We start from the raw sequence: 25516 nt of genomic DNA, 5'->3' as shown, positions 1-25516 counted from the left end.
ACTGGTTGTTAACATGATTAGTGTTTTGGTTGCATTCTGCACGTATGAAAAACTCATTCTCGCTTCAAACTTGTTTCAGTGCATTTGTGTACAACTAGTCTAGAAAGCATACTGGCTACAAAATGATAAACAGTGAAGTTTAAGTATTGTAAATGAAGTTGTTTAAGACCTGTTTAATTTTATGGGAAGTGTAGAATTTGTGGAACAACAACTTTTTTTGGTTTTCATAGAAGCTGTTGTAGCAGGGTAATAATTGCTTCTATGTAGTTTCTTTTTTTTTTCAGAATTTTTCCATTTTTTTTCTGTTTAAGAACTAGTTTTAGCTGGTCTTTTAAGTGTAGATCAATTACTACATAACAGTTGGCATGAGCAGATAAAAAGATTGAATCCTGGTTAAAACAGCCATAGCTACTTTTTTTTTTTTTTGGAACAAGTACAGCAGTTTATGATGAGGGTAATATGCAACTGGGTTATGTTAGAAGCATGAAAAATGGTAGATTGTTAATTTTTATAGATTCTTGTAGCGACATTTTGTCTTGCAAAAGTGAAAGGTACCACTTGAGTAAATAACTGCTAGCTGAAACACTTTGTGTGTCTTGAAACAGTGACTTTTTCAATCTAAGGCAATATCTAAAAACCTTCATAGTGATTTCATTGTTATGAATTTTGATAGTACACAGGAAATTTTATAGGAATCATGGTTTAACACATATCCATGGATTCAGAAGGTCAAGAAACTGAATACCATTCAAATTGCAGGGATAAATAGGAGCTATATTCTCCTTGCACACAGTCATAGAATCATAGAATGTTTTGGGTTGGAAGGGACCGATCGATTAGTTGTTTGCCAATGCCCACAGTAAACAGCTTTTCAGTAATCTTCATTTGTGGTTAGAAAATTGTTTTTATCCCATTGTTGTTAGATCAGCAGGAATGTAGCAATTCCAGCTCTTTGATGCTCTACTGGAAGCTATCAGAACCAACTTGGGGATCTTGATGAGAATTTTTTAGAATCTTTACCTTATCCTACAGAAAACAAATGGAAAAACAGTTTGGGTACTGTGTTATTGTCAAACAATTTTAACCTACAGACACTATTTTAAATTAAATGGTAATTAATATTAAAGGTGTTAAGTCATTTTTGGTAATATTGGTTTGGTTTAATATTAAGTCAACAAGTCATTTTTGGTTAAAAAATTCCATTAAAGACTGAAATAGCTTTTAAGAAAGAATATTTTAGCTGATAAAATTATCTCCTACTTTTCTTTAAATTTATTGAGAAACAGAATATTTAATTTTAAAAATGTTTGCAGGCAACCATCTGTCAATGAGATGCAATGGAAAGAATTGCTCCAGGACATGTTAGACATGCAGCAGAAAGTATATACATGCTTACAATCAGATGCTTGCTATGAGGTGAGTTTTATTTCCCAAGTAATCTACAAGCTCTAATTTTTTTTTATTGTTGCTTACAAATGTAAATACATTTCAAGTGTTATTACTTGGTTGTCTATGGACAGTTTCATGGAATTTTCAGTGGCCACAAACTTGCTGTGTTAATTCATTTTATCAGAGGTCTCTCTGATAAATATCCTGTGTGTCTTTTACTGGAATGGATTTTCTAAGATGTGTCGATTGTTTTGGGCTTTTCATGTCCTATTATTGAAGTGCGTTTTCAATTTCTTACATTCGATCAACTCCTCAGAACATAGGTGTAAACTTCTCGTCTCCTATTTTCTGAACTCCTACTGTAAATATTTATGCTGGAGGCAGAAATAACTAGATACTGGTTTGTAGTTACTTTTAGTTTTACTTAGTAAACACACAAATTTGGGGAAATTCTTGCAAATATCCTTTCATTCAAGGGACTTGTTACCATACAATGCAGGTTGGATTATTGAAACTGTTGTTTCTTAGTATTAAATTATCATTCTTTCTTTTAGATTTTCACAGAAAGTCTTTTGTGCTCAAGCAGTATAGACAATATCCACTTAGCTGGACAAATGATGCATTGCAGTATTTGGTCAGTGGATCAACCAGTTTCATCTAAAGGGAAGCCACAATACAGAGTCAGCTACACAAGAAGTATCGAACTTGTTCTGGCTGCTAGCAGAGAATATTTCAATTCATCAACCAGTCTGACTGATAGCTGTATGGATTTGGCCAGGTATATTTACAGCTATTATGTAGGTAAAGATAATATGAAAAGATAAATGATATGATGAAAATGATAAGTGATAATTTGATAAGATAAAGATATGGGTAAAATAAATCATACACATATTGCTTTGCATGTGTGCATCAAGGCAGGTCCATGGTTGCTGGAATGATCTATTATGAATTTCAGGTTGCAGAAGAAGGAATATGCAAGTCTTTGTACAAGGATAAGAAACTTTGTGTCATTTGACTCTTTTCTGTGTTACAACAGTGAACTGCAGGTGTGGCCACCAAGTTAGTACCACAGTGGACAAAAACATTTCATGGATTCTTCATTTTTTAAAAAGTATTTGTTTTCATTTATTTATTTTATTTATTTTATGTTTATTCCTGATTCTGAGACTTCATTTGAGGCAATATGCTGTTCTTTGTTAAGAAATAATCCAAGTAGTTCTTCAGAAAGGAATTCATACACAGCGTTCCATAGAGACTGCAGTGCACGAAAGTATGTATATAAAGGCTGTAGTGTTGATACATATTATTGTGTAAATTTAGATATGGAAATGTTTTCTGTTACAGCGTAGTTTCAAATAGGTAAAATATCCAAGTATTACCTGTGTAAAAAGTTGACGTCATGGCTTATAATAAATATTTTAAATACAGGCATGTCTTAATATTGACATATTTTCCCTTTTATTCTTAGAATTTAATTTTTGATTGATCTTTTCTTGTTATGTGTTAAACCAAATGAATTTTCCTTTTTCCCGAGGGCAGTTACCTAATAGCACCAAAAACATAACCAAACAAAACTACTTATATTCACTTAGAAAAGAAGACCTGTCTTTTAAATACTACTTTCACTTAGAAGTGTACATATACAAGAAAGACTGAACTATTTTTCTTCTTCTCAAGATACGAATTCATCTTGACCTTCAGTAGTATTGTATGTGCGGTAGGAGTTTTTTAGGAAATCTGAATCAAAATAACCTTTAACTTCAATAAAATAATAGTCAAATGTTTTATGATTACTGCTTCAAATTGGGAAGTTTTACTCAGTAAAACTTTGCAACTTAAGAACTTTATAGATTGACAACTCATGTATTTTCCCTTAAGATTTAAAGGAATATTTCACAGTTTACCTTGAGTAGAGGGGTTATCTTCTCTACAATTTAACTCAAAAATGGCATAAGATGTGAGACTTTTTTCCTAATGACTTATATCATGTTCCTCTCCCCCCAAATGTGAACGCACAGGAAAATGCAGGTGCAAGTTTATATAATTAAAGACTTTATTGCCTTAGGTCGAAGTTGGAAGGCATTCACTTTTACAGTATCTGTTACATAATGTTAGTTGTATTTATATCTTTTTACTGAAAATATTTTTTCTTAAGTACGTATTCCTAAGTATGAACATAGTTTGCCAGTGAAAATTTTATTTAAAAACTATGTCCATATAATATTCATAAATATATGCATATTTTATTTAAAGTTTTAAATTAGTATGGTGTTTATTACTGTATAATTTATCTTCAAAGCAGTGTTTTGCAAGTATTTTTGTCAAGCTTGTTTTCATTTTCTGAACGTAGCTGAGGAAACAGAATATGTAACTAAGGACTTCACATTTTCTTTTCAATCAACATTTTGCTTTTATCTTGTAGTACATGGCAAAACTGAAGCACAAATTTCCTAAATAATTACGTATTTAAAAACTATAAATTTTGAACAAAAAGTTGCTGGTTTTTTTTTTTACTTCTGAAGAGAGCTAACATTTTCACTTATTTATAAATATCCGTAAATTTACACTTTGATTTATCCAACAGTTTTCACATAAGTTTGTTTCCTCTCTATTTAGATGCTGCCTGCAGCTTATTGTTGACTGTCCAAGTGCTATTCAGGAGGAGTTGGATCTCATTCGTGCTCTTGGCTACCTTGAAGAATTTGGTGTGAAAATATTACCATTACAGGGTACTACATATTTTATTCTTCATACAATTTTTTGAATTATGTGCATAAATGGATGGCAAATAATTTACTGTTTCGTGTTTCACGAATTAAGTACAGAGTACCTCCCTGTCTCCAAAGACAGCTTTTTCAGTACTTTTTAATAACTAAGTTACTAGTTATAGAGCTTTGGAAGTCACTGACTTTCTGCTTGCAAAATAGTCCACATGTATTTATTGATGAACTATAAAATAGTGAGTAGGAGAGAACCATTTCATCTGTAGGCAGTTTTTTTGTCTCAATTGAATTGTTTTGTTTTTAAGTGTATAATACAGAATAACAAAAGTGACTTTTTATGAGCTTTTGAAGACCTTTTTAAAGTTTAAATCTTTTTAAACTTTTATTTCAGTATGGAAAGCTGTTGGACAGAAGTTTGAAAGAAGAGATGATTACAAACAATGAGTTGAAAGAGAAAATGGAATATAGTGCAGTATATTTTATTTATTTTACCAAACTAGTATAATTAATTGCGTTTTTAACAAGTATGCCAATTTTCCAGCTGAAAAAAAATATGAGAGCTCAAAAAAGTTTTTTGTTCTGTTTTACCCCTACGGGCAAGTTGAGTTTCAAGCTGGGCTCTTGCCTTTTGAATTTTCTCCTTGTTCATGATATTAAATTATACAGTCAAGGTAATTTTCAAATTTATGTTAATATCTTTTTTGGGACAGTACTAATTGTAAACTTCTTGGGATATGTTGAATGCAAGCTGTTGGTGTGCTGACTATCCCTCAACTTCCTCAGAAAACTTTTCTATACGTTAAATCAGCTTGAAGATTTTGCGTGTGTCTGTTCTTTCAGTGTATGATGTATCCTGTCCACTCTGAAATAAAAAAGGGAGTGAAATCCTAGTTATTTGAGACATTCTGAAAGAAAGCTCATTGTAGCAGAAAGAAAGTTTATTGTAGCAGTCCTTCTGAGAAAGTTGCAAAAATGATATATGCCATATATATTGTTTATATATATATATATATATTGTTTATATATATATATAAAATACATATATATACACACACATACATATTTAATGATTACTAAGTTTAAAAACATAGTCTGAAAGGTGGAAGCAAAAAAAAAAAGTTTTCATTTTAATCTCCATCTTCTTTGCATCCCAGGCTGAGAAAGCTAGTGATTGTGGCTGGATATGCTTTAGTGTTAAAAACTTCATACCTTTACTTGCATAAATTTCCTCAACTATCTTTGGGTTGTTTTTTGGATGATGTTGTTATTTTTATACTGTCTATATTGCTTAACAAAAAATGTATCAGCGGTGTTCATTTACAACAGTCTCTAACACCCATTCTTCTTCCAACAGTGCGTTTGTGTTCAGATCGGCTCGGTCTCGTCAAGGACTGTCTTTCTCAGTTACCAACAAACTATAAGCAGTCTGCTAAGCTCCTGGGACTTGCAAATTTGCTGAGAGTTGCAGGTAGGTTGTTATAAGACACTGAACTGCAATAAAGCATAGGTTTGTGTTATGCTTTAGGACATCTGAGCTGAGGACTGTGTGTTCAAGGATATCGCTAAAATGCCATCTGGAAAAGCAGTCATGGGTCAGAAAGAAATAATATATTTATATGAAATATTTTACCTCCAAGCTGATCTTCAGCTTTTCTGACCTTCCACTAATAACTTAAATGAGAACAGCCTTGTCTAATCTTGATTTTGAGTAAAAGCTTATTTCAGACTAGAGGAGTTGTGGATGAGAATATACTTTTTTTTTTTTAATTTGTCATTTGGTAGTACTAAATTTCCAGCAAATCTTGCTATGTCAAACAGGGTAGTTCAGTTTAATAATAGTTATGTTTAAGTTGGAGGAAAAGCAATGGAGCACCTCTGGAGGTGTTCAAAGCCAGATTGGATGGGGCCCTGGGCAGCCTGGTCTAGTATTAAATGTGGAGGTTGGTGGCCCTGCATGTGGCAGGGGGTTGGAGCTTCATGATCCTTGAGGTCCCTTCCACCCCTGGCCATTCTGTGATTCTGTGAAAAAATTCATCCATGATGTCTGTCTTACAACTGAAATTTATACTTTTATTTTGCTGCATGTATCTTGTTTGTGCACTAAAACTAATAGTTTAGCTTAATATATGTTTAAAAAGGGGAACATTTTCAATGATTAAATGCTTAGTATACTAGCTGTCTATTTATTTTTCAACTGACTTGTTGCTTTGACGGAGAAATGAATTCCAAAAACAAATTAGAATTGCTTAATGAACTAAACTCAAGTACTCAAGTCCTCCATATTGCTTGTAGGTTAGTCAAACATTAGCAGCTATTTTGAGAAACAGAGAAGTGATAAATGATAAATTCTCCTGAATTTATCAATCAAAGGTGTCTTCTTAAAGACACTATCTGTTTTTTTTGTTGGCTTCTTCTTGTATCACTATTTTGCCACTTTTTTCCTTGTATGTTCATGTTTTACTGAAAGAATTAGTGTTTTTTTTGTTTGCTTTTAGTAAATAATAAAAGATGAGTGTTTTTGAAAGGGGAAAAAGAGAAGAAGGAAAGATCCTTAAGTGTTGTCTTTTATGTACTGTATATTTAGCTTACTCAGTGTTTCTGGTAGATCTTCTGATTTTTGAAAAACACTTGTTACAACTGTAAATAATGTACTGCTGAAGTTGCACCATGTTGACAGATGCAGTATGGTGTATAAAATGAGTGTGTTCTGGCATTGCTACTGATGCATGCTTACTCATTTTTTTCTGTCTCCGCCTGTTAAATCTTTTAGGATTTCTTTATTTTGGAAAATTTGCAGCAACAATTATTGCTTAAAGTTATGTGTAAGGAGAGAGATATTTAAGGGATTGGGTGTGGTTGTGAATGGAGATATAGAAGTTAAGATGTTGGTCTCCTGAGTTGACTGGATCATAAGGAAGGAAATCAGTGGAAAAGATATATCAGAGGGTAGATATCAGGAAGAAATTCTTTGATGGTGAAATTCTATGAGGGTGATGAGACACTGCAACAGGTTGCTCAGAGAGGCTGTGAATGGCCCTTCCCTGGAAGCATTCAAGGCCAGGCTAGATGGGGGATATGAGCAAGCCTGATCTGGAGGGGGAGTTGAAATTAGATGATCTTAAAGGCGATCTTAAAGGTCCCTTCCAACTCAACTATTTTATGATTCTATAATACTTGTTGTATTACACTAGCCTCTAAGATACTGTGAGTTAAATTTCTACTCAAAACTCAGTATTCAACTCAATAGTTTAATTCCAATTCAAAAAGAGTGCATCTGCTATACAGGCAAGGGTAGAGTGCATGTAGTTTTCATCCTGCAGGAGGTTCTAGTTGCCATCCTGAAAAAGGTTCAGGAGGGTGTGTTCTGAGTATAGTTTATTTTAGAGAGCAACACTGAAAGAAAGTAATAGCCTTGATAAGTACAAAATAAATTTCAAAATGCTGCTTAGGTAATGATATATCAGCTAGTTTCTTAATTGCCTTAAGGTATTTGATTAATGACAGTAAACTCTACTTAAGCCTCACGTTTCTACCTCCTCTAAATTAGACATGCAAGTGTTATCTGAATTTTACAGATGGGCAAAGTGAGGGAAGGCGAATGTGCTCAGCACAACTGCCAGCAAACCTGCACACAGTTAAGGAACTGGAGGTGTTCTGAGACTGATGGTCCATTCTTAATCCATAGTTAGAAAAATATCCAGAAAACCTTGTGTGTCAGAGATCAAGAGATCTAGTCAACATTGCTACTTATTCTGACAATTTCTGATTTAAATTGTCTATAAATATTTTCTATTAGTCTTGCTCTTTCCTCAAAATTTTATAATGATAGTTTGATTTATACCTGTGTACTAATTCTAGTGATTTTTAGCTTTGTTTATATCCCTGAGTCAACTAAAACTGTATTTTTGAAGTTTGTCTTTCTCAATACAGACTTCTTTTGCTTGATGTATATGAAAAAGGGTTTGAGCTGTTCATTGCAGGGGCTTCACCAGTTGTGTCGGAGCCCAGTTATTCCACAAAACAAAAGTGTGCATCAAGATAATGGAAGATTGAATGAGAGAAAAATGGAGATCAGATGAAAAAGTACAGTTGTAGACTGGAAGGAAAACAGTCTGTATATTTTATACTTGTGCTTTTGTAAAAAACATGCAGAGTTGTATCTACTGCATCAAAATTAAGTAGCTAAATTGATGGAGAGAGGGAATTTGTCAATGTATGACTAGTCAGGCGCAGTTGAGAAGAAGGCAGTTCCTTGCTCAAAGTGTTCCTCCATTTTTTTTCTCCAATCCCACTGATTTTTAAGTAGTAGTAAATAGTGATGATTATTTTATTTAGCTGAAATCTGAATAATGGTAGTTTGTTTATTTCTATTGCCTTTTTTTCTTATCTTTCAAGAGAGCTTTAAAACAAATTTGCTTTTCCTGTGTTGATGATTCTGCAAATTAGAATTAAAAATAACAGCTATGTAATTTAAGAACAGGTACTCTTTAAATTGTTTTGGAACTGTCTTTGTTTAACCTTCTGAATTATTTGCATTTCACAAGTTGCAGTAATACAGTTTCATAAACCATTGCCCTTTTCAAATGACTGTCAGTATTGACTTCCTAAAATCACTTATAAGAGAGAAACACGACCAAGAACTTTGCTTTGAAAAATCCATTCATTTAATCAGTTTCTTGGCATTCCTTGGTCCTAAAGTAAAATTAATAGTCTGGGAATATTTTTTCCTGTGTATGTTTAGTCACCTTTTCATGTAGCATGTGGATGTGGGAGCTAGGTTGAGCAATTGGCATCAGGAGAATAAATAATTCTTCAGTTCTCTTGTGCTTGCTCCAGATTGGACAGAAAAAGCTTTAAAAATAATAAAAAGCTGGTGATAGTCAGTACAAATAACATCTTTTCCTATATCTAGGTTTGAAAAGGGGATTAGTTGTCTGATTAAATTTTAATTTGCAAGTGCTGATGTTTTAAAATCAAGGTCAAGATGTTTGTCTGCAGAAATTCTTAATGAAACTTCAGTCAAGAAGATGTCAGTAATATCTGAAGCTTTACTTTTGACTCATCCTTTAGGGAAGAGACGTAACATTGCTCAGACGATCTAGTGACCAAGATGCTTATACAATATGAGAAAGTACTCAACATTTATCAGGGCAGGAATTTTAAATATCTATTTCTTCCCCATCTTATGAATCCTTGGCAACATGAAGTGGGAGTTTAAATTGGGAGCTATGTTTAATTAACAAAACATAATTGTAAATATAAAAATAAGTTTTCTATCACAATTGAAACATGAAGTTTGTGTTTGGATTTGTATGTCTCTTTAATCAATTTTAATCTGTTGGCTTTGGCCATCATATAAGTAAGGCAACACTATTTTTCTTCTAAACACTTTCTTAACCTAGACTTAATGCATTGTGTAGTTTCTTTACCAACTATGAAGGCAACTTTTTTTCAAACGATATTTATCTGCATCTGTTTTATTTTTAAGAAGAAAACAGATCTTCTCATACTGTGGCTTATAGCTCTCTTAAGAAATAAAGTAGGAAGCTTATATTGATTATTTCTTCCCACTAACTAATAAAAATATTCATTTTTTTTCTTACAGGAGATGACCAGATGGAGAGAAAAGGTCAAGTTTTAATCCTTTTAGTGGAACAAGCTCTCAGTTTTCAGGACTACAAAGCAGCTAGTATGCATTGCCAAGAGCTCATGACTGCAGGTAAGGTAAAATAACAAAGGTGCCGTGGGGTGATGGTGGTTGGAAAGCTTGCTCTGAAGTATGTTACTTCAGACTGATCCGTTTCATTCAAAAAATCAGCTACTTTGTGCAAGTCAGCATGTCAGCTGTGCATGGTGTGTAGCAGGAAATATAACAACTTCCATTTATGTCACAGATCTACAAAATAAGTCACGGTGTATTCTGGTGCAATGTTGTCCTTTGAGAATTTTGTCTGCTGAGGTCTCTGAAATGAAAATGTGTACTGTAATTCAGATAATCCTTCTATCCTTCTCTTTTTGGGTCAGAAGCTCAAAAGTATATCCCATTAGGGATTCCATTTTTAATGGGATTTTCTGTGTGGGTTTTTTTTTTTGTGTTTAAAAAAGTAAGTCATATTTTCTTGTCAAGCTGTTTAAATACTCCAAATGCTGTATTTTGGTTTTATGGAATCATGGAAGCATGGAATGGTTTAGGTTGGAAGAAACTTTTAAGATCGTAGAGTTCCAAGCCCCCTGCCACTGATTGTGTTTGTGGTAATCACATGTGCAACAATATTGCAGTTTAACATGTATTTGTCCATATGCGTTCAGTATTGCTGATACACAGTTATACTTACCTATGAATTTATTTGTGGAATGTATTTCAATTTCCTTTTAAGCTCTTGCAGCTTGCAAAAGTTCTCTGCAATTCTATTCCACTTATTCATTGCTTGAAATAATTAAGAAAAATTTTTGTTAGACAACTGGTTAGGAATATTTCATTCAGTTTTCTATATGAAATATGCTTATAGTATTGTAGAATCTAGGAGTAAGTGCTGACTTCTGTTTCTTACCAAATATTATAGGGCCCTGATTCTTGCATATAGTCACCATAGTAGACACAGACAGTACTCTGCAGTCTGATAGGGCAGGGTTTTGAAAGGATCTTTGTTGTGACAGGGGCATGCTGTCAGCTCTAGGTTATCCAGAGTCACCTAAACTTGCCCTTCAGTGAATCCTTAATAAGAGATTTAAAGTGGACTCCTTGTGTGAGTCTTTCAGATGACTTTCTATCAAGGTAATTAACATATGTGCTATTTATGTAATTCTTATATGCAAGGATATGAATGGGATTAAAGAATATGTATGTTGAGATACTAAGGAATATAGGTTTTGTTTCTCAGGCTCTTTTTTTGGCCACAAATTTGAGAGAGGGTGAAGAAACAGATGAATTGAGGTTATTCTAGTTTATCAGGTGATAGTTCTTACGAAGGTATTAAAAGGAACTTTTGCTCTTTTTATTTCCTTGAGTCTATCCATCCACTATCCTCCACCCCAGTAAGTTTGTTCTTGTTCTGCTCTCTACTCACTGCTGCTTGACAACATGTGAGGTCTCTTCTAAACATTGTTACATAATGGATGCTCAATTAGGAGTGCTATTCTTGTAATATATTTAATATTGTGCTCTGAAGTACATTCTTTTTTTATTACTGTTAGTATAAAAATGAAGCATATCGGCATGCAGACTTCTCTTGTAAAGATATCTACAATGTGATAGCAGCGAGTCTTCATTGTGTTGGATCAGTCTGAAGTTGAATTATATTAACCTGATGGAGCCTTTACAGTACCTTTCTTAGGGACTGTGTTGACAGGAGTACCCATACCCGCCTTTATCTCATCCAATGAGAATACTGCCACTTGAGAAGCTTGCTCAGAAGTAAGTTTTGTGTTCCTTTGTAGGTTATGCTAAAAGTTGGGAAGTATGCAGTCAGCTTGGGCAATCAGAAGGCTACCATGACTTGGGCATGCGTCAGGAACTCATGGCTTTTGCTTTGACACACTGTCCCCCAACTGCTATAGAGGCCTTGTTGGGAGTGAGCAGTTCATTGCAAACCCAGGTACGTCCTTCTGAAACTTCTTTCATACAGTTAAGTTGTACTAAGGTATTAAAGGGAACTTCTGCTCAGTTTTGTTTCCTGAAGTCTGTCTGTCTGCCACCCCCACTGCAGCAAGCTTATACTTGTTCTGTTTTCACTATTGTATTTCAGCATAAGTTTTCCTATAAGCTGTGTATATGATGCCTGCTCAGATAGAATTCTTATTCAGTACTTCTAATGTTTTAATTTATTGTCTGATTTAACATTCTATCTGCAAGTACATCTAAATCCTTTTTCTAATGTTATCCAGGTTCTGTCACCTGTTTATACGCTGGAATGTAATTTAATTAAATGTCTACATAAAAGTTAATTAAACACTTTTTTCATAGATTTTTTCTGTATAATACAACCATCTTAGAAGTTTTATGTTCTGTCTGAAGACACAAGGGGGAGAGGGGAGCAATAGATACAGTACGTGTGCAGTCTAATTAAGACAACTGCAAGTGCATATCCTTTTTCATTATAGAATTGCTTGTATAGCTATGTGTATGAAAAATATAGGAAACATGAAGGCAGTCCCTACAACTTCGGTAAGAGGGTAATAGCAGAATGAAATTGTACAGAGTGTTTGAAATTAAGTCTTGCTTCTGCGTGCAGTCTTGTTTAGGCAGGTATCTACTACAGTAATAAGCTTAAACACAAATAAATCTTGGCAGAATTGATACCTGTGCAATATAAAAATAAAAGCATGTTTCCCTCCCTTATGTGCCTATACAAACAAAACGTGTGGTGCTGTATAAAGCAAAATGTGATATGCATTCTGTCAATTAATTGCCTGTTTATTGCTGTATTTTTCCTCTTTTTCTCTTAGTTCTAATGTAGTGCCAGTGAATATTAGCCTTTTGCATCCCTTTTTCAAGGGACAAGATTCTCTTCTTCATTCGCAGTTTGGAACTGAATTGTTTTCTTGGATTTCTTTATTAGTGCAATATGATTTGTTTCAAGCATACAGCAATGATTATTTACTAGGTACTTGCCCCAGGACGTGAAGCCCAAATTGAGATTTGCGTCAAAGAGTGGTTAATCAGTATCTTCTGTAATTACATACTGCAAAAGCTACCCATAATTTTTTTTTCAGTGCTTTTCCTTAACAAACTCGATGTGTTCTGTCGAAGTGTGCTCTTTTTGTATATTTAGATAAATGCAAAAAATCTTTATCAGCTGTTCATGGTAATGAGATGAGTAAAAACTGTGACAGAGTTTCTTTTGTAAAACTTTGTTAGTTCTATGGCTTGCTAATGTGACAGCTCTGCCTAGCACCTCAGTGGCACAGTTCCCATAATGAGTATTTTTGATGGTCCTTCAGTTTGCGTGGCTCAGAAGAGTGCATGTAGTCTAAAAAGAACCCAACAATTCTTACATTGTGCAGTGCTTTTTTCCATACAAAGTTCAGAGTGAAGGGAAAGTCATTAGTCCACAAGACTGGACTACATGAGTAAGAAGATGTCAAATACATTTGTTTTCTTTTTCTCCCTACCCTTTTTGCCTCCTCCCTTCTTGTTTTCCTCTCATGGAAGCTTTTGCATCAGAATTTCTTGGCTTTCCTGTGGAATCAGTGTTTTATATTTTGATTATTTGTTCTGGTAAAAGATTATTCTGTCTTCATAGATTCTCTATCAGGCTGTGAATTACCAGTTGCTTCCTTCAGAAGGAGGTGAAAACGTGAATGCCTCAGGACCTTCTTCACTGATGAATAAGGATACAGAGGTAATCTTTATAGAGAATTCATACAATAGTAATGGTTTTGCTTTGTATCATGCTGAAGAGCTGAGTTCGAATGTGAGCAGCATCTGTCTGTATACTATGTCAAATGAGCAGTGTTTAAGGCTGCTAATTTCCATTTGATTGTTATGGGTTCAAGAGTTCCGATTTGGTTGTTTTGTTTACTTGTTTTGTTTCTTCCTAGGCTATCTTAACATCATAGGAAAAAATATATGTATATAAACCTGGAGGCAGGACAAAAGCGAAGTGCAAGAAAACTTAACAAAATAAAATACATTAAAGTTGGGTTGTATTTTTTTATCTGTCCTTGCAAACCAAAACACTTGAAAAGAAGCCTGTGCTATGTATCCAAAAATATCTTGACTTAAACTTTTTCCGTTTCTACTGTATATCGTGAGATATGATTTCTTCACCATTTCAGATTCTGAATGTGAAGTAGTTTTTGTGTGCAAAATCAGAAGATACATCAACCCCGATTTATTTGTGGAAATAAAGGAAGGGGTGCAGAAAAGTCTACCGCTCTTTTCTACTTTTCAAGTTTATGATTTTAACTAATTTAATTTTGTACATGTTCAATCGGGAGTACATTTTTTCTCTTTAAAATTGATGCTGTTTTCCTTTTCTGAAAGAAATGAATTCTTTTTCTACCTCTTTGGAGTCTGGTTAATTCTAAGTTTGATTAAGAAGTTGTTTTGGGGGAACAAAATATTTTTATGTTTAGTTTAGATCCCTTTTATTTTTTCCCTGTATCGTTTAATTCAGTTATTCTTTAGATGTTAAACAAATCTCAGGGTGGGAGAAAAGAAAAACTCTTAAAGAAATATAGTAAAGTAGAGAAGGAAGGAAAGTGAGTTGGTATTGTATAGGCTGTTTTTTGTTTGTGTGTTTTGTTTTTAGAAAAATAGTTGAATTGCAGCCTATTTAATGATATTTTCCCTTGAAGGAATTTCCATAGCTGTAGATGGAACGTGTTAGTCTTTGATTTTTGTGTATTTAATACCATATTGCTAAAATAATAAATAATGTTTTTTCTTATTTCAGAATGTTTCACTGCAAGTTCTGTACATTTACTTATTTTAACTGTTTGTCGTCAGTTGAATTATGTAGGATTTATAGCTTCTTTCATTTCTCACAGTTTTACAGTGCCTCGAGAGAGAACATAGCCAACAATAATAATTATGTGCTGTATAATCCTACCTTTGTTTTAATCAACGTCTGATATGTAATATAACTGTCTTACTGCTGTAGCATGCCCTGGGAATTCTTCCATCTGGAATCTTTGAAACTGCAGGCAAAAATATCACTGTAGCTGCAATTTCAAATAGTTGTGATATATACCTACACACAAACGTATATTGCATTTATATACATACATAAGCATGCGTGTGTATGTGTGTATTTATATATATATGCATGTGTGTATTTTTTTGTGATTAATTGGAACTATCTTTTGTGAGTTACTAAATGTACTGGTTTTAATTCATTAATTGCTAAATTATAATGCTCATAGGAAGAAATAGCTGTAATTACTGAAGGTGTGATATTCTTCATGGAGTTCATTTAGTGTCACTGAACTCCTGCGGTGGGGAAGAGGAGATCTCAAGGTGGACTCCATGCTTGCACTGTTTAAACTCCTGCTGGCAATTTAATCAATGATGCACAGAGAATAATGCCACTAACTAGCCATTACATGCTTGATTCACTTATTTAATCAAAGATGTCAAGAATTTAAGATGTCTTTGAGGTATCCTCCTGTCCTTAAGCTACTGACCCCAAAAGTCTAGGTCCTCTTGTTAGACCCAAAAGTATTGTGAATATATCCTAGTTACTGCCATGTATATCAAGCTGTCATCAAAGCTTGTGTTTTAAGTAGCTGAATGAAAACAAATTGTCTGTGCTTAAAATTGCATTACTTCCTAGGTTCGAATGACAATAATAGCCTTAATAAATCATTAGACATCCAGTGACACCTGAATTCTAGTGTTGTAATCTTGAGCTGCATCCTTTTTGTAATTTCTAATCTACGTGTTGGTTTATGTTTGCAGGAATTTTTGATACTTATTTTTGTCTAACTACAAATCCTTCAGCTTTCCTTTCATGTAATCAACATATGCAAGTTTTCTTTAAAAAAAAAAAAAAAAAAAACCCAAAACAAACAAACATATTTTACTATTCTCATTTGTTACTTTCAGAGGACTATTAATGCATAACATATATTCAGGGTATGCTTTCAGCATATTTGGATCCTTGCACATTGGCTAGTTGTCATTAAAGGGAACAACAATGACAAATCAGTGTGGCAGGTATTTTTTTTATCACTCTTCTCTGGCTTTTTTTAAAAAATGAAATTGTTGGCTTTGTTTTTTGTTATTAGGTTAGACTGTTTGAGTCTGTATAATAATATGTATATAAGCACATGCAAGTATTTTAGCTGTTAATTTAGATTATCCTGATAATTCAGAATTTGTTGGCTTTTTTATAGTGATTTAGATTCATATAATCTTTTCAGATGCTAGAAGAAAATCTTCCTCAATCTTCAAGCTATCATGTTCTCCTAAAGGATACAGTTAAATTTATCTTATTATACTGGATCTTTAATATTTTTTAGGGAATAACATAGATTTACAGAGGTTAATTCAGGATAGCATCAAGTTAGGCTAAAAGTGTTACAATTCAAATTACAGAGAAGAAAGACTAAGTTTTGATTTGTTGTACTTAGCATACATTTTGTTCATTTGCATCTGTCATGAGCAGTTGTGAACTAATACTTCTCATTCACTTACTACTTTTGCAGATAGAATTCTATTTCAGTAAACTTTGCTGTAAGGAGATAAAGCTGCAAAAATTTAATGTATGGACAGGAATATTGTGTGGTGTTGGAGACAATATTTACATTACCATGCTAATTATGTGTTTATATACTAATGTGTAAACTTTGTAAAGTATGCCATGAACATAAACCTTTCATAGCTGAAATAATTAGCACAGATCAATCAAATGAATGTTTTGAGTATTAATTAAATACTTTACATGACAAAGAGCTGAGGCAGAAAGTTTTCTTTGTCCTGTATTTTAAGAATTGATTTTAATGTGAGTCTGCTGAAACTGGTTGAAGATGTTTTGTAGGAAACCGTAAGGAGGCCTCATTGTGGCCTTTTAGCTCTTGAAGGGAGCATATAAGCAGAAGGAAGAGCAACTTTTTACATGGACTAATAGTGATAGGAGAAGGGGAATGGCTAATTTAAAATAAAATAGGTGAAATTTAGGTTAGGTATTTGGAAGAAATTCTTTGCTCAGAGGGTGGTGAGCCTCTGGCACAGGTTGCCTTCAGAAGTTGTGAATGCCCTATCCTTCAAAGTGTTCATGGCCAGGTTGGGTGGAGCCCTGGGCAGCCTGATCTGGTGGTTGGCAATCCTGCGCATGGTGGCGGAGTTGGAACTAAATGATCTTTAAGGTCCCTTCCAACCTAAGCCGTTCTATGACTCTTTGAATGTTTGTATATTGCAAAAATATCTTAGGCTTGAGAATAGACTAGGATATTGTATTCTTCGTTGCATTGTTAGATTTACTGTATTTCTATCTAATTTGTAAGTGCTGAGTGAGAATTTCAAGTCTTGATACTTCTTTGCTTTCTCTGGAGATGAGTGTTTACAGTTTACTGAAAACTCAAACACTACCTTTATTAATATAAGATTGTCTCTACTATCAGATTGCTCAAATTACTGAAGATTAACTTCAGCATGTTTGATGTTCTCAATCATAGAGAGATTGCTGTTTTTTACTATTGCTGAGTACATAAATTAAAACATCGCTGTGATAAACTTTGGAGTTATGCATGGTTGCTGCCTGGACACATGGGATTACAACTGAATAAGAGGCAAAACGTTCTACTGGTTGTGCTACTGACTTCAGATTTAAACTCTTACTTAACTTTTTTTTTATGACAGCTACTGCCTAAATTAATGAATGTTGAAATAAGTTATTAATGCAGCATATTAACATGCTGTGTATAAATTCTAACGTGTTTTGGCATTAGGTCATTACTGTAATTAAAGCATGGGTCTAACACTTATCATTGTGTGTTGGATGTGCTTGCAGGATGATACCAACATCTCCGCTAGCCAGTCTGCTGACTTTTTGTACTGGACAACAACAAAAACCATGAAGGTGTTGTCTAACACAACTATGACTACAAAAGCTATGCTGCATGCTGTCAGTGATGGTCAGTGGTGGAAGAGATCACTAACTTATCTTCGACCGTTACATGTAAGGGATTAAGATGTTTACATATTCACTGATACGTTACTATAGGAGGACTCCTTTGTAGATACCTGACAGCTGAAGACCTCAAACTAATAAATTAACTACTGACATCAAGGGACTGTTGACAAGCGAATCCCAATGAAACAGTGTGCTTGAAGGTGTTTCCTCTTCCTAGTTTTTCGCTTGCTTTTTTTTTTTAGCATAGTGTGACAAGGCATAGTTTAAACTTGGTTGAAATTCAGAACTTTTTAGAATAGAGCACAGTGAAGTCAACAATTTAAGTACTTAAGTTATTTTCGAAGCTGTTTATTTTTCAGTTTTTCTATGTTGCTTATTTGAGTGGATTTTCTATAATATTCTTGATACCAGTTTCTGCAATGTCACTGTTCAGTGTGATTTAAAAAAAAAAAAAAAATTAAAAAAAAAAAAAAGGTTTGTGTAGGATGTTTCTTGTCTTACTCTCCATTGATTTCAGGAATATTCTCAGATGCTTCCCTTCTGAATAACAGTACAGAGTTTTCAATGAGGTTTTGTTTACGACTAAGCTGTACCTTTTTTTTTCCTTTTTCCAGGGGCAAGAACTTGGAGACGTATTAAAAAGTGGTCTGGGAGAAAATATCACTGTGGAAAAGCAAGGCTGTCATCCATTTTATGAGTCTCTAATTGCTGACCCGTATGTTGCAGAAGTAAGTTTCAGTTACAGAATTCTGAATCTTTTTTTTTCTAGATCTTATAATTAAGTAATGATACGGATTTTTAATGATATGACTTGCCAGAATCTAAAGTTTTGTGTGAAAATAGGAAAAATAGAAGTCTGAGAGGGAATCTTATTAATGTGTACAAATACTTTAAGGGTGGATATCAATAGGATGAGGCTAGACTTCAGTGCATGACAGCAGGACAAGACTTTAGGGCTCAAAGTCAAACGCAGGAAGTTTCATCTGCATACGAGAAAAAAAAGTCACTGTGGGAGGTGACTGAGCACTGAAACCAGGTTGCCCAGAGGGGGTGTGGAGTCTGGTTCTGGACTGGAGATGGTTAAAATTTGCCTTGATGTGATCCTGTGCTGTGTGTTAGATAACCCTGTCTGAAGCAGAGATATTGGGAGTAGATGATCCCAAGTGGTTCCTTTCATCCTTAACTATTCTCTGATTCTGTGAACAAATTCCAGAATGGAATTTTAAATGGAAATGAGAGCAAAAGAAAGGACTGAGGTAGATGATTGTAACTGCAGAGTGTAGTGTGCATGCATCAGTTATTATGTTTTACTTCTAGTCTGAAATCAGCTATGGCACGTACCAGAACAATTCTTTGGAAAGTTTCGCAGAAGTATTGTTGAGAACAGAGAAACTCACAGAAACGAAGAGTGAAGCAAAAGACCTGCTTCCAACTACAGAAGGTATGAGTGTGTGTGATTGTATTCACTCTTGCACTTACTATGATATAGTAAGTATACCAGAAGCTTTGGATGAGTTTAAGTGTGAAGAATAGTACATAATGTTTTCAGTACTGTCTTGATAGTTTGTACAAATTATTCTAGTTCAACTTCTTGAGCTGGTAAGTAGTCTTAATAGAAGTAGATACAGTTTTTAGAGAAGTGCTGTTTCGAAAAGGAGTCGCTCAGTAGAAACTAGAAATTTTAATTATGAAAGTTGGCATGTATAAATAAACAGAAATTGTTATTCGGAGACTGAAAAGGTTATGAACATTATGAAGAAAAAATGCTGAATATTTCCTTAATACTGCAAAATACAAATATTTAAAATGAAATTTACAACACATCGTTAATATCTCTGTTCAGAGCTCGTGCCCTTGTTTAGACAGCAATTCTTATTGCAGGATCATTGCAGTATTTTATTTTGTATGTAACTGCTCAGTTTCCAATTTCTGGAAGCAGTAGAACTTTTTGCCTTTTTTAAAATTTTTAAATTTTGTAGATCATACTCAGTAACTTCTTAACTGAAACAGTTCCACTTTTTAGAAACAAAACAACTCCTTCAGTTGTTTGATATTCCCTTTGGAAATCTCCTGCTAGTTTAAGAGATGAACTGTTTAAATATTTACTTTTAGTGCCTTTTGAAGGAAGAAATCTATTATATTTTACTTCATGGGAAGATCTGCCATGAAAAGTGAGTGTATTAGTTCACTTACAGGATGAGAAAAGTTTAAAGTGAGACTTTCTTCATAATCCGTGCAGTTTTATTTCAGATGTTCAGTGAAAACCAGCATATTTTTTTACAAATATACAATTCTCTAATTTCAGATATGTGCTATTACTACAGATAACTACTACAGTTTAATTGTAATAATAATATATATGACATAAGATCAACAATCACAAATATAAATGAGGATGCATTCATGTGAAACACTGGAAAAGTTGACGTTTCCTAGCTGTTGGTAAATTATGTTTGTCACATTTTCTTCCTTTGCCTTCCAAAAAAAGCTCATGGTATAAAGTCAAAATGTGCAATGGAACTGGAGAAAAAAAAAATTATAAATTGACAATACTTTTATATGTTTGTTGGCACTTTGTTTATCACTCCTTATCCTCCCTATTTTGCTATTCCTGTTATCTTTAATCCCTTTAGCGAACTTCAAATTTGGCAGCAGTCTGAATGATTTTACATCTTTAAGTTTTGCGAAGATGTGTGCCAGGACAGAGTGGCATCCTGCTGATATCCATAGTCTCCAATTTCAACTCGGTGGTTTTACATGGTAGAGAATTCCTGTAGCGCTACATGGCACTATAGTGGAGACATAAAACTGAATGACTTTTGTCTTCATGTATATGTATTTGTTTGTGTTTGCATCAGTAGAAGGATATACATAGGTATGTGAGCATATACATACTTGCATACAAGCCTCCCCAGAAATGTGTATGTATGTATATATTTATTCAATAGGGAGTGTGTTCTTTCTCAGAAGGAGTGACAACAGAAGTAGTTCCTACTCTTAAGTACATTCTAGTAACTGGGAACCTTTGTGTTGAACTTCATGCAAGAGTGTGAATGAAATCATATACTGGCTATGGTGCTGTTGGTTTGGTGCTGTGTTGTGGTTGTTGTCTGGAGGGTGAAGATAAATATTTGCTATCTGGGCAGTTGTCTTGTTGCGGATGTAAGTCAGAAGAGAATGCAGTGTTTGTTCTGTACCCTTGAAGCTTTTTGGTCATGAATTCTCCAGAAAAAGGGGAAAGGTCAGAGTTCCGAGCTGAAGTTTATCTTTTTCTGCTTGCAGTTTTGTCTGCTTAAGTAGAGATGCTACAATACAAAATACTGTTTTTGCAAGCTAATTTATAAAGATTTTGTTGTTAGATTTTGCCATGTTAGCTTGAACAGTATCCAGGTTATTTTGAATGTAGTAGAAACAAGCTGTCAGCAGCAAGAAACTAAAGATAAAAGCTATTTGAAGCATAGAGTCTGATGAACAGCTTTGTATTTGCAGTAGCTGAAATATTACAGTCCAGACAGCCTCTGTGAATACCTGTCGCATAGAAATTTGCTTGTTGTATCTGGCTGGGGGCCAGTATGTAAATCCACTTCAGTCTAATGGCAAGTTAGTGATAATCTGAAAATTATAGTTGATCATTCAAACGTTTGTATTCGTTGAAAGAGAATTCTTTTGGGGGGGAACTGTGTGCCTAGAATAAAAGCGCTTCTTGCCAGCAAGCATTAAGAGTAGTTCACACAATGTGGGAATATAGATACTTGAGATTTTCTTAAAATATGCAATGAGCTGTGTTGCTGAAAGAGAGGTTCTACTGGCTGGAATAACCAAAAAAAAAAAAAAAAAAAAAAAAGCATTTTTTTTCCCTGGTATACTTATGATTCCTTTAGCAGTTTCTGATCTAAGCTTCCTTAGATTTTTGAAGTTCCTTCTGGAATTAATAGCTTATGTGTAGTTTGGGAGTAGGGAGTATTAACCTCATCAACATCATTATTTTGCAACTGTTGAATCTTCTGTAGCAACCACAGTGATGCTTCACTTTGGTACAAAAGAAAATATGCATAAAGGAGCAAGTCTGTTATTAATCATCAAATCATAGGCACTTTTACTGTATCTGTGTCATCTTTGTTCCCTTTTTTGCAAAAAGGAAAATATAATGGCTTCTATTTCTAAACAAAAAGGAAGCTGAGAATTTATGATGTAGGGAAACCAGATAATTTCTTGTCAGTTTTATTGGAAGTATGTATTTTATGCTCAGAATCACTGCAATTAGGAAAAATATTATTTGTATTCATTTCTACTATGTCTTTGTGCTTAAACTTCTGTTTCAAATATGTGGTAGCAGCCTAGGAGGTTATTGTTCAGTGGGTTTTGTGTGTATGTGAGAGGTTCTGTGAAGTGTGTGTGTGTGTGTATGTTAAGAATTTTTTTTCCCTTCTCTCCTTTTCCTTGTATTGAAATGTAAATATGCTGGAAGAAGACTAGCTAATCTGTTTTCTGTACTCTAAATTTTCTTTAGATGTAGGAGTTTCTGGTCTTCTGGTTTTTTTTTTTTTTTTTTTTTGCTCTTTTCCTAATGGCAGAAAACCAGAAAGGAAAAACAGATGCAAGAATTATGGTATCTAGTTAAGATCTTAGTTTTCCCATATTTCCAGTTTTTTTTAGTAATTCCATTTTTCTCAGCTACCTTTTAAGCTTAGCTTTAGAATTTGTTAAAAATAAACACTAGTATTTAATTAAGGAAACTTTTAATTATCTGTATGCTGTTTACTAACAGACCTAATTGTAGTCAGTGATACCTTTCTAATTACACGACTGTCCAAAGCTTGTATTTAACTATAGCTTATAACTACTTGGTTGGATAATGCATTTTAGGTATAGTTGTCTGTGATATAGTTAAGTGATTTTTTTTTTTTTTGCAACTTTTTACAATATGTTTAATCCAAATCAACTTGTTTCTCACTATAATGTTTTGGAGAATTTCCTCGCATGTTCTTTTTGTTTTAGTGTTTCTGATTTAAAAAATTATGCCACTTGTTGCTCTTTACTTTTTATTTTAATTTAAAAGTTTTTGATACGTTGTCTTGTGTTCAGTTGTAAGTGAATTTGAGCTCATGCTTGAAAAGAAGACATTTTGTGCAATTCCTCTAGTTGGTATCTTGTAACATTTGCAACATTGTGTTAGTGTCTTGACTTTACAAGAAACATTTACTTACAGTAAATATAAGTACTGATGATCTTTCAGTGGCTTTGTTTAACATCTGTTACGGCACTGTCTCATTCTTGTTTGGTTAATGCATGGAACACTTTGTTGGGAAGTCAAGGTAAAGCTGTTCTGCAGTTTAATTACATATTCTCTGTTTCTGGATTGCATTGATTAGTGTTTAATTAAGTATGTTTGAAGTGCTTTAAGCTAGCATCTAATAAAATAAAGGGAAGCGAAAACCATTTTATCTGCTAACTGTCAAGGCTGGATGGGTCACTAATGCAAGCATGATTTCCCTTCCATATATACTGCAGTTCTGTTACAACTGGCAAGTGATGCTTTACCAAATGATATGGCCCTGGCTCTTGCCTATCTGCTCGCACTGCCGCAGGTATGTTGATACTGATTTTATACATATGTTTTTCAAAGGACTTCAGAATTCCATAAGAAAATGTAATTTCCTTAGAGTTTTCTTGGAAGTCAAATAAATAAATGTTTTGGACAGGTGCGTTTAAAGGTAATTCTGCATGCACAAATGCTATTGGGCTAGGTTACAAACATGACGCTGATGAAGTGACATTTTTGTCAATAGGCCACCTGACTGACAGTTGCAGTGTAGCTAAGAAATATGAGTAATAACTTTTATGATGTAGAATAAGCAAAGCCATAGTTTGGCATTTTGGTTGGGTGTTTGTGCAAGGAGAGAAAAACGTATTAGTATAGAATTATCTTTGTGTAGCATGGGAAAGCTGTTGATTTATTTCTGTGCCAGAAAAACATAGTCAGAGTTATTTCTAAATCACAATAAGGAGCTCTTAGAAAGTTTGTGCACTTAACATTGTACACTTGCTAATTCTTTCATCTAAATTAATGCTTTCTTTCTCCTAGGTGGTGGATGCCAACAAATGCTTTGAAAAGCAATTGCATTCTGCGATATCCCTCCAGCTGGCAAGTTATTACTATAGCCTGCAGATCTATGCTCGTTTGGCACCATGCTTCAAAGACAAGTGCCACCCTCTCTACAGGGTTAGTACTTTTTCTTTTTAAAACCGTATTCGTTTATGTGCAGCATTAAAGTTATTTAAATAGCCTGTTACATGAGTTAAGCCTGTTAAGGAATTGATCTGACTTGCAGTGTGAGCAGCTTGGTAAGTTATGCATAATGTTTCTTCCACAGTGCTGTAAACAGACAAGAACTCAAAAAATTCTAGAAGAGTATATTATCTGTTCCCGAATCACAGTTTCACATACCATTTATACTAGCCACCTTCAGTGTTACATATAAACACTGAACAATAATGCACATACTCTGTTCTTTTGCAATATTGCAATACTTCTTGCAATACTGATAGAGAACTTCCTAGGATGAGTAAGGTGCCTACTTAAGAGCAGCACTGTTCAAAAGATTTTCATGGCCTTTCTTGACAAGTGTTGTTCTGTATTTTAGTTCACAGATGGTGTCCTGAGAATTCATCCTCATTTATTGATAAAGTTGTTAATTTCCTTGTTGGTTTTGAAACAGCATGGCTCTGCTTGTAATTCATTGCCTTTTATTAAAGGAGCTGTGCAACAAACAAACTAAATATGAAAGACTACATACAAGTTTGTCAGACTCAGGTTTCTTAGTAGGAATTACAGTTGATGCAAAAATCAGGTTCTAAATCACAACAGGAAAAATTCCTGTAGTTCATAGAAACTAATATCTTGTCCAACAATCCTAGCTGAATTTTTAAGAAACTGTGTAGAAGGATGGAGAACTCTTTGCTTCCTGTATTTGTTTTAAAGAAACATTGTATGAATCTTTCAAAACTGTACATTGGAGTACGTCTGGCACAGTGGCAGAAATTTCCCAGAATAAAAATTGTAAATTTATTCCAAGAATAATGGGATGGTGGAGGTTGAGAGAGTTCCTCTTCCATTGTTTTTAGAACTTTCTAGTTAGTTAAGAAACATGGAATTGATAGGACTAGAGGGAGTGGGCTCAAGTTGTTCCAGGGGAGGTTCATGTTGGGTGTTAGAAAAACTCTTATTTTCCAAAAGAGTGGTGAGGCACTGGAATGGGCTGCCTAGGGAGATGGTGGAATTTCCATCCCTGGAGGTGCTGAAGAAACATTGAAATTTTGTATTAAGGGACATGGTATAGTGCGAAATATTGGTAGTAGGTGTATGGTTGTAGTTGATGATCTGTGATTCTATGAATCAGTAGTTCTGTTGGGTCCAGGCTTGACTTTTTACTGTGACCTGAAGTACTGTTAAAATCTGCACATCAGAACAGAATCACTGGTTTCCAGAAATTCACATTATCTTGTTTATACTATTGATGTCTAGAAGAAAATCGAGTGGAGAATGTATATTTTGATGATGTTATTTCTTTGTAATAGGAGAAAAGAAGAGAGTAAAGTATCTCTCTATTTTTGTACCCAAGAAGACTTGATTTTGAAGGTGCTATTATAATGTAAACATATTTATGGCATTTGAGCTGTATTAGCTTCTTACTGTGAGGGAGACATTAATGGAGCTCTACAACTTAATAAAACGATGGATAAAGATCTGCAAGAATTATGCCAGATGGAAGAAATGAGAAAAATAATTCAGTAGTACTAGAATGGGCATGGAAAACATTGATG

General features: G+C 34.1%; 1 protein-coding gene across 5 annotated transcripts in view; it reads left to right on the top strand.

Annotated features, from left to right (window-relative positions):
- The window catches only part of NBAS (NBAS subunit of NRZ tethering complex), a 160455-nt gene that overhangs the window by 50495 nt on the left and 84444 nt on the right, over nt 1-25516 (top strand). For 4 of the 5 annotated variants that reach the window (XR_014881627.1, XM_085218043.1, XM_085218042.1 and 1 more), the window contains exons 29-40: nt 1314-1416; nt 1944-2167; nt 4009-4121; nt 5470-5583; nt 9721-9834; nt 11553-11710; nt 13358-13456; nt 17570-17737; nt 18307-18420; nt 19010-19133; nt 23204-23280; nt 23778-23915. Coding sequence is in view for 4 of the 5 variants with exons in the window: in XM_085218043.1 (XP_085074169.1) it covers nt 1314-1416; nt 1944-2167; nt 4009-4121; nt 5470-5583; nt 9721-9834; nt 11553-11710; nt 13358-13456; nt 17570-17737; nt 18307-18420; nt 19010-19133; nt 23204-23280; nt 23778-23915 (1546 nt within the window). In the remaining variant the exon portion in view is untranslated. The remainder of the gene's footprint in view (nt 1-1313; nt 1417-1943; nt 2168-4008; nt 4122-5469; nt 5584-9720; nt 9835-11552; nt 11711-13357; nt 13457-17569; nt 17738-18306; nt 18421-19009; nt 19134-23203; nt 23281-23777; nt 23916-25516) is intronic. The other variant, XM_085218041.1, reaches the window with a different exon arrangement.

The sequence above is a fragment of the Meleagris gallopavo genome, chromosome 2 (assembly GCF_905368555.1).
Source record: "Meleagris gallopavo chromosome 2, MGAL_WU_HG_1.1, whole genome shotgun sequence".
Classification (NCBI taxonomy): Eukaryota; Metazoa; Chordata; class Aves; order Galliformes; family Phasianidae; genus Meleagris; species Meleagris gallopavo.
This window is presented reverse-complemented; position numbering and strand designations above follow the sequence as displayed.